The sequence below is a fragment of the Athene cunicularia genome (genome assembly GCF_003259725.1).
Source record: "Athene cunicularia isolate RWA chromosome 6 unlocalized genomic scaffold, athCun1 chr6_part1, whole genome shotgun sequence".
Lineage (NCBI taxonomy): Eukaryota > Metazoa > Chordata > Aves > Strigiformes > Strigidae > Athene > Athene cunicularia.
In genome coordinates this window covers 19085029-19094787 of record NW_020799105.1, presented here as the reverse complement: position 1 = coordinate 19094787, position 9759 = coordinate 19085029, and the positions used below count along the sequence as shown (strand labels likewise).

General features: G+C 40.3%; 1 protein-coding gene across 2 annotated transcripts; it reads right to left on the bottom strand.

Annotated features, from left to right (window-relative positions):
- Positions 1-1594: 1594 nt before the first annotated feature.
- KCNK18 (potassium two pore domain channel subfamily K member 18) lies at positions 1595-8721 on the bottom strand. Of its 2 annotated transcripts, XM_026851725.1 has the most exons (4): positions 8585-8721; positions 8396-8473; positions 7167-7313; positions 1595-3866 (listed from the first exon to the last, which is right to left on the bottom strand). In XM_026851725.1, exons 1-4 carry the CDS (start codon positions 8610-8612, stop codon positions 3055-3057), a joined length of 1065 nt encoding a protein of 354 aa, XP_026707526.1. In that variant the 5' UTR covers positions 8613-8721; the 3' UTR covers positions 1595-3054. The 2 variants fall into 2 exon arrangements, with proteins under 2 accessions (XP_026707526.1, XP_026707525.1); XM_026851724.1 differs by having other exon boundaries at positions 8396-8721.
- Positions 8722-9759: the final 1038 nt, after the last annotated feature.

The following is a 9759-nucleotide window of genomic DNA, read 5'->3' as shown; positions in this document are numbered from 1 at the left end:
GTGCTCCACAGCCAAAGCTCTGCTATCACTGTCAGCACAAGGCTGCTGCATATCGCCATCTGGGAAACTGCCTTCCAGCTTTGACAGTAAGAAAATCAGGGCCAGATATTCCTGTTTGTGTGGGAACAATGCTTCAGTGCACCTGAGTAGAAGACCTAAATACCTTTTTATCCCTGACATTTGGGTGTGTGTCCGGCTGTCCACCCTCCTTTAGGTCCACAACACAAGACAAACGACCGTGTGATATTAGCTGCAAGCTGGTTGTGTTGCCTAAATCACATTTTTCTGTGGTATGTTTTACAGAATTAGAATGTGCTGGTCTGTCTACCTTGCATGCAAATGTGAAACTAAATATCTCTTCAGAAATTAGATTTACTGAATGTTTTGCTAGCTACATAACAATCATTTTCGATGCATTACAGGCACTGAGATGAGGTCAGAACAAGACCTTGCAGACCTGTATTCTGTCTCTGAGAGGCAGCAGGTTGCAAAGGAAGAACACAGGGCTAGGAAAGTCTGTAGAGATGTTTCCTCCTCATCTGCCAATTTGTAACTCTGTGATTATTGAGCTAGAAGTGTAATCTTTGTATTCAATTGTTTTTCAAGTTTTTCTTTCATGATTTTGTCCCATCTCCCATTGATCTAATGTGAACTTTTAATCACGACATCCTCCCAGGACAAGGAGTATCTACAGCTTAATTATATGTTGTGTGAAGTACCATTTTCTTTTCTTGCTGTTTCTTTTCTTAAACCTGCCACATGCCAGTTTCATTTGGCAGCCCCAGCTCTCATAATGAAAGACGTTTAACAATCATTCCATCGTTCCCTATTTCCTTCCTCCATGACCTCATAATGTGACACATCTCTCCTTTAGTCTCCTGACTCTTCCCAGACTAGAGAGCTACTCTGTGTGTCTCATATGGAAGCTATTCCCTATCTTTGTTCATCCTTTACCAGGACCTATAAACTTTTTTCAAATTTTACATATCATTTGGGGGGTGAAGGACCAGAGCTGCACATTGTATTCAAGAGGCAGGTGCACCATCATTTTACAGAGGGTCATGGTGACGTGATTTGGTCTCTCCCCTTCTATAAAATGCTTTTTTATCCTCCGTAACTGACGGGTTCTATATGAAGGAAGGCTGTTTACTGCCATCCCTTGGCCATAACTAGAATGATTTGGTGTAGAAACCTTACTGCCATTCCAGCCAAAATTCCCTAAGGTACCACATCAATGGGAAATCTATAGGGGATGAATTCACTATTAATCTGTCTCCATAAATGAGATCTCACTGATATGAGAGAAACAAGTCAAATGATATAAAGACCAGTTCTTACTAATGCTGGCAGTGTTAGGCATGCAACAAGGAAAAACCCTGAAGAGCAGGAAGTGCAGTTTTCTGATCCAAATCCCATTAAATCATCTGAGTCTTTTCATGGATTTCTGAAAACTTTGGCATGCGTTCAAAGTTCTACACTGATTTTAATCAAAAGACATAAAATATAGTAATATGAGAGTGGTCTGAATAGAAGGACTTTGTATGTGAAGCCAAAGTCATGGCAAACATGAAGAAATTAACCAGAGTTCCTTCGGGCTGCTTTATTATTTATTGTTATTCTTATAAAGCACTTTTCTATATACCATCATTCATTACACATTTTGCATATCATCAGTGCTTAATGGCAACTAATTATTAATAAGGACTGAATACACATTACCATGTACATGGAGTGTAACAGAGGTAAAGTGCCATGTAAATATTCTGAAAATCTCAGCTTCAAATGGCAAATTTGCTATGGAAAATGTACAGTCTGTCATAATCAAGCATGCTTTAATATCTAGAGATGCCATTCACATTCAGTGGGCATGCAGATAGTTTACAAGTTAAGAGGTGTTTAATTAAAGTCAGTGGTTTCTTTTATAAAATGTGTATTTGGTTTCTTTGACAGAAAAAAAAAATCTATCATTGGTAGCTCAATTCAGATAATGAATAATATAAGCAAAACTTTGAAGAAACACCAATATTCACATATCAATGTGCTCCACAAGTATGTGCTACAGGATTCTCACCACATCCCAGTGAAAGAAGAAGGCTTTTCTTTCCATGAGTGGGTCAAGGAACTCCCAGAAGTCAAGCAGTCTGTGCAGAGTAAAACCTGGATTAGGAGTGAGGACTTTGGGGATCAGTGTCCCCACACCATCATGCTTCTTTAACAGCAAAGAGATGGAGCTTCAATCCATGACTGTAGTCACCTTCAGGGTTGCTGCATGTCTTCCCCCTTGAGATGGGCATCTCAAGAGCAGAACTTGTCATAAGCACTTCTGTATCTGGATGCCATGGGACACATATCAATTCTGGGCTGAATACAGATATGATAAATCATGATGGAAAAGGAGTGGTTTCACCCCTGAACAGATCAACAATTTTCTGACTGACTTCTGGACAGGAGACAGAGAAAGAGGTGAAAATTTGGGGACCTTCCTTTCACTTTAAAATTCTTCTGGCCTGCACAAAGGTGCAATATTTGCAATACATGCGGTCATGACCAAAGAACAGCTGGGTTCGTACTTCTTCTTCCCAGCTGGCTCTGATGACGAAGCATATTGCAGTAGCATGCTGTCACAGTTCAGTACTGACAGTCACAGCCAAGCTGTCCCTGGCTGCAGACAGGGTGGCAGGATGAGACAGTGATCTGGGCCTTGCCTGGACAAGTGCTGAAAAAAACCCCACCCAAAATAGCCTTGCTATGGGAGAGAGGACAGAAAGGCTGCTGAAAGTCAGAGCTTTGCAAAAGATGCTAGGGAGCACTGGCAGAGAGAGCCATCTGCTTTTTCATCATGCGTCATCTTTATTTATTATTTAGGAGTTGGGACCCTGTTGGAACGTACTCCCTGGAGATGACCAAATGCCTCCTGAGGTATTTAGCCATTTTACAGTAGATTCTTGGAAGAAATCAGAATAAAATATGCTTCCTGCCAGCCCAAGGCAGAAACGAACAGTTTCATCTCATTGAAGTGGCCAATGCTTATGAGTGAAGGAGAAACCACCACTCTTATTTTGGATATACCTTCTTCAATGGCATCTTTTTCTTCCCACAAAATGAAATCACCTTTTTATACAAAACAATTAAGCGGTCTTGACCCAGTTTAAAAGCGATGAAGACAATTTCCATGCCAATAATAATATAGAGGGAAAAAAACAAGAAAAACTTGGGGTGTTCCAGTTGTGTATCTCCAAATCCAATAGTTGTCAATGTGATAAAACAGAAATAAAAGGCTTCCTGAAAATCCAGCCTGGTTTCCCAGTTTGGAAGAATAGCAGCTGCACAGGAGATGTACACAAAGATAACTAGCACCATTAATACAATGGGCACATCTAATTTTTCTAACTGTTGCCCTATTTTGTCAAAATTCTCAATTACTCTGGTCATTGTCTTTCCCCTGTCTAGTTCAGGACATGAACTCCATCTCTCAATGCTTTTATTTATTGCTGTTTTTCTGTGTTCATTTTCTCTGGCAATTAACATTTCAAAAATTTCAGCATTGCGATATTTGGTTGGCCTCCTTTTAACACCTGGCTGACTTTTCAGCACTTCCATAATAGTCAAGGGCTCAGTGATGATTACTTTAGTCTGTGCTCTGGATTTCAGTTCATCCCCTTTGTTACATGTGGATCCAGAACAGAGTCTAGAGGCTAGAATTTTTGACTGTAGTTTTCTGAATTCATTGTAAGATTTGGATAAGACGGTTGCAAGGATGTCTCCCATGTCTGTCAGGACCAAGAACATCAGAGGGATGCCAAATAAAGCATACAACATACAGAGGTATTTTCCGATCCGTGTCACAGGATAGGTATTACCGTAACCTTGAACAAAAACAAAAAGAGGAAGAGAAGGGAAAGGGAAAGAAAGAGAACATCGTGATTTATTAGGTATTCACATCCTCTGAGCTTTTTTATTGCTGTCAGTTTTAAAAGTCAATGTTTAGTCCAGAGCATGCTGTTGTTTTTGGCTTTGCTTTGAAGCTATTAAAATTTCTGAGTCTCAAATGCTGGCTATTAATGCAGACATCCTACCTCTTCAAGAACTTGGAGTTTTGGAGTTTGCCAGTTCTGTTGAACTAACTCTTCCTAGTTTATCTACACCTTATTGGCTGTTTGACTTAACTGCCTGACAACAAGAAGCCATTCAGAGAAGAGAAACAAAAGGTTTGGGCCAGCCCAAGATCGGTGTGCAGCCTCTGTCCTCCTGGACACTGTTATCAAGAAGATTTCCTGATCTGGGAGTCTGGGTTAAGAAGAATCCAAAAGGGAAGACAGCAAGAGAGCCTTGGGCTCATGGGTCCCTCCACAGGGAAGTTAAGCTGAGGGCTGAGCTCGGAGAGACAACATCTGATGCTGGGGGCAGAGACTAGACGGTGCATGAGGATCTGGGGGATCATCTCCTGGCCAGCCTCCGGGTTCTCACAGTATGACTGAATGATCTGGGGGGGGGATGAAACTCCCTTAGCTCTGGGAAGATTCAGATCCGGATGACTGAATTTTGAAACTGGGACAGCACTATGGATCAGACTGGAACAGTGAGACCCATGCCTCAAACTTAATTTCTTTGCCAAAACGACTTGTGGCAAACAGTAAGCTAATAACAGAATTTCGATTTGTCCCTAGTTCATCAGTTCTAGCCCTAATGGCATAGGTTGTATCGACATTCTGTTTGCACTGACTTCACAGTTTTCAGGGTCTTTTAAATGTACTCAGAAAAGCAAAGGATCAAGTGAGGAAGCATATGTTTATCACATGAGGAAATGCATGTTTATTCTAAAGTCTACAAATATCAATTACAACAAATAGAGAAGTACTACCAGATGCACAGCCTTTATGATACATTAAATGGTAGAAGAAGATAAGTCTTTTCCCTAAATGCAATTTGAGTATTTGTATTTCCTTCCTCTAAAATACTGGATGTGAAACTTAAATTGTAAGTTAGTGCTTTTCCATTACAGTGGGAGAAAACATCAGCATTATATTAATGGTATTAAATTTTAACACCCATTTTACTCTTCATCCTCCAAAAAGACATGAAGCAATTCTTCTCTTTCTTCAAAAACATTGTTCTTTTCTACATGATCTTCCAGACCAGGTACTTAGCCTGTAATATTATTAGCTCATATGTTGAAGTATGGTTTCCTTAGTTTTCTTCATCCATTCATGTTTGTTTTCACTAATGGCTGCCATAGCCTTTGGTCTAAATCCAACCTTGATCCCTCCTTTGCTGTGAGGCACTGAAAAGCTATTTATTCTCTGTCACTCTGTTCCCCACTGGCTAACTGGGAATGCTAATGCTTACTGCTGAAGCAATTGGGAAAGATTAATTATTGTAGTTATTGTACAGAGTGATTTTCTTTTTTCTTTTTTCTTTTTTCTTTTTTCTTTTTTCTTTTTTCTTTTTCTTTTTTCTTTTTTTCTTTTTTCTTTTTTCTTTTTTCTTTTTTCTTTTTTCTTTTTTCTTTTTTCTTTTTTCTTTTTTCTTTTTTCTTTTTTCTTTTTTCTTCAATTTCCATGTATTAAAAATACTTAGTAAAGTTTCAAGGGTTAAAATTTATCTTGAGCTTAAATTTAGCTCTTCAGAAATCTAGCCTCACTGAGCCACTATGTAACCTCCATGGGGAGTGAAGAGACAGCAGTTCAGAGCACCGATCAGACGCCTTGCTTCTCCTAGATAATCACAGGTAGGCAAGTTGACTCTCATCTGAAGTGATTTATCAGTTCCTAATACTGCAAGTAACAAACCCACCACAATGGAAATAACCACAAAGATTCTAGGCTTCCTATCCCAAAACTCATCTCAAAACATGAGGAAGTGGTGTTACTGCTCAGCACTATGAAGGACAAAAGTAATGACAGTTTAGAAATAAATATGTTGGCTCAACGTGTATGGGGACATTTGTAAAGCCCCATGTCAATGGAGACCGGTAAGTATACCCAGGCAAGAAGTTTCAACCATAGGGCTTGTTGAAGTCAAAGCTTTCTGATAAAATATCCTCTTTCAAACATTCCTAGCTGTTGTGTTTGCACTAGGAAATATTCACTGGGGTGAGGATTCAGGTCTGCATCTCCTGAATGTGTCTCTGATGACCTAGACATCTGTCTTCAAACACAGGAGCTGCAAGAAGCTGAGCCTGAGGTTCAAGCCTCTGCTGTGACTTAGTGCACGAGGGTCTCCTACGTGCTCCAAGTGAACATATTAACTCTCACACTATTCCTTGTACAGGATAAGCTTTTTTATGAGGTTCAGTTTTTCTTTTGCATTAAGAGGCATACCCAGGCTGGGATCTTGAGTATATCTTACTTAATACAGTGGAGAAATGTCTTTGCAGTTTGATAGAATGATGTGGGACTATTTCCCATCCAGCTTTGATTCTGACAAATGTAGATAGCCAGTGTCTGTACTTGCCAGCATTTGAGAAAGATTAGCCAAGGGATAAAAGTAGCTTTGGGAATGAGCATGAGGAGTTGTATTTAGCAATGCAGAGGGAGCCAAAACCCAGAGCAGATGTTTCTATTTGATCTAGGTCCTCCTTTGAAATATGAAGTCAGAATGAAAGATTTTGGAGGTGTGACTTAAACATTGCCTGTGCTGTTAACCCAGAGAAATGCAAAAACCAACAGCATGGTTAATTATAGAGCCAGAGATTTACAAAGCTAGGCTAGACATAAATAACAGGGAAGCAATTGAAAAACGATATATGCATAATGAATTACCTCTTCCAGTGAATAAAACATTACCCAACATAAGACACAATAGTGGGCAGAATATGGTTTGACTGAAAAATGGAGGTTTCTTTTTACTTTAATATATTAGTTTTGTGTACATGTCAAATGAGTACATTATAGTATGCATGTAATGATGCAACTAATTAGAATGTATCATCGCTACTCATCATCACTAGTTACAGAATTCTGTCTTGCTTCTCTGACTCAGGTACATCTCTGCAATCTGTGTTTGCAGAACCCCTTAAAGACTCATCGTCAATACCAGGAGAAAAATTCATGGGGATTTGGTTTTGGTTTTCGGTGTGGGGCTTTTTAATTCCCTGGAAGAAATACATTAGCCAAAGCAGCAACAGTAGTTGATTCTGCAGGGAGTTACTTTACCTCTGAACTTACCCACAGTTGTGAAGACTGTGCAGCAGAAAAAGAGAGACCCAAAGAAAGTCCATCTGTCTTTTGGATTGACAAACCAGTCTTGATCAGCTGTGTTGAGCAGTACATGGATTTCTTCCTTAAATATCTCCTCATTTTCTGTCATGTTATCTGTTACATTAACAACAGGAGATATAGTGAGTGTTTACAGACTACCACTCAGGGAGCAGCCAGCCTGTTATTCCAGTGAAGTTTACTCCAGCTGAGGATTTGCTTGTACTCTTTTAGAAGATAAAAATACTCATCCTCCCCTTTCCACCAATTAGGTGGGTCCAGCACCTTTGGTGAATAAAGAAACAAGGAATAAATAAACAAGCTATGCTCCAACAAAGTAAAAATAAGACACAAAAATAAGCATAAAGAAGCAGGATAGGACAATTGCATGTTCAGTTTCCAACCTGAATGTCCTCTTTCAATTTGGACTCCCCAGGAGATTAGTCTTCTTTTAACCCAAAGACACTGGAAATGTGGGGTTGTCAGTCCATGACTGATATGAACCACTCGTGCAGCATTGCCCAGTGCCCCACTGTGAATCCCACAGCCTGCACCCTTCATTCCTCCTCCCCATGGCTGAGCTCAGCTTGGCAGGACATTATCTACAGGGATGTTTGCCCCAAAGAGAGATTATCGTGTCAGCACAGCTACCTGAATGAAAGTCCAAGCCCGTGTACAAGCCCCAACACAGATTCAGGACTGTTTCTACCCCGTCTCTTCCCCTCTAAACCCCTTCATCGGCACCACTGCTCTGGGGCGCAGCACTGCACCTGCCTCCATCTGAGCATCCCATTGCCAGAGGGCTGGTAGGGAAGCTCAGAGATGGGAAGAGGGAGCTGGGAGAGACTTTCTGAGACACAGAGGGTTCAGTCCCCAGCAATCAGAAGGAAATACCATGGGAATTTCAGCTGCTCTTTAAGAAACTTAGGTAACTTCGGCAAAAGGGAGAAGACAGGCACCTCAGGAATAGTCTTTTCAGGAAGGAACACAGGGACCAGGGAAGCTTTCAGTCAAAAATCACAGCTAAGAAAGACGAGCAAACAACAGCCAACATTAGCTAGGCAGGGGGGCAATCCTGTTTTCAGGTTCAGCTGTTAGTATTTTGAAGAATGTCTTCAAAAGCCAAAAATCTAATGCAAATAGCAAGAGAATTAGTAACTCCCTGTGCAGTTAAGTCATTTTGAAATTCCAGTACATACCTGATAAATTTCTGGAGATGTGCCACAGCTTCTGCAGAAATTTTCTATATCCTTCACTTAAATTGACCTTCCGGTTACCTTCAATGTGGGAAAACATGAGAGCCCCAAGAAAAGCATAGATCACAAGAGACAGAATGAAGCAGGCATGAGGAAACACTGCCCAAAATATTTTTTTACATGCCCTTTTACCTCGCAGAGGCTGTGATGTTGATGCCATCCTAAGCTCACTTTTTTTTGTTTTTAATTTTGTGAAGAAGACACAGCTTTTAGAAACAAGGATGAGGATGTAAAAGCTTTTGCATCCTAGAAAAGCTTCTCCTGCAAAAACAAGGGTTGTTCTGCCTCAGGCTTTCAGATCACATGTCTTTATAAGTGAAGATTGCACTACGGTCCCAATGGAAAAGGAGCACAACTAATCAAGCCTTGAAATATTTCTCAGTTGACGATACGCCACTCTATCCCTGAATTACTATTGATCAGCCAGCACTGTAATGCACACAGATTACCAGCTTCTGTGGGTTTCCATTGGAGCCAGCTCATGTTTGAAGTTTCTTGTTCTGAACCACAGTTTCCCACTGATAGAGTAGAAACCCTTCCAATTCTCAGGAGGGAAAATGCATACTGTAAGGGATAGATTTCTTTAAAGATTTCTCCCAGAAATGAGCAGGGAAATTTTAAATTAATCAAAAGAAGGGTCTGGCACTAATTGTTGTCACCTCTGGACAGACTGTAGAACAATTAATTTCTCTTTCAGGTGCCTTAAAGAATCTCTCTCTATATACCCTATAATCATTGTCAGGGGGTTCTCTTGAGTTTTAAAGGATTTTCTCAAAAGAGACAAGTCAGTGAGGTTTTGCTCAGTTCTCACTTGATTAAACTCTTCCTATTAATTGAAACTCCCTCTGACTGCAGGATTCAGTTCAAGGTGAGTGATCTTGGCAAACTATATCCAGCTTTAAATATAAAAGCTTTCTTATTACGCATTACTCTAAACCACTTAGAGCAATGAGCAGTATCGCTGCCCTTTACAATGTGGTGGTAGTAAGGGGAGCTGGACTTTACAGAAAGAGGTGTTAAATATTTCATCTCTAGGAGTCTTTCATTAAAAATTGAAACAGCCTTGAGCAGCCAAGCCCTACAGAGCTGTGTACAAGCAACACGTCCATACTGCAAAGAAATCCTACACTGTTACAGCGATTTCTCATAGGTCAAACCCTCAGCAAATTAGATCACAAGATCTTATATGATTATCAGTATGGAAGCCTCTACTATAGAAAAAAGAGTTTCAGGGCTAAGACAAAAATAAGCCTGTGTGCTTGCTACTTTTCTGGTTATCTGCCTCAGTGACTCAGCCTTGCTTTTTG

Bases quoted from the DNA above. Each gene is read 5' to 3' on its own strand.
- KCNK18 (XM_026851724.1), bottom strand. From the start codon at position 8,612: ATGGCATCAACATCACAGCCTCTGCGAGGTAAAAGGGCATGTAAAAAA. The intron at 7,314-8,395 runs GTATGTACTGGA...TTAATGTAACAG, and splicing joins CATCTCCAGAAATTTATCAG to ATAACATGACAGAAAATGAG. The intron at 3,867-7,166 runs GTAAGTTCAGAG...TTTTTGTTCAAG, and splicing joins CACAGTCTTCACAACTGTGG to GTTACGGTAATACCTATCCT.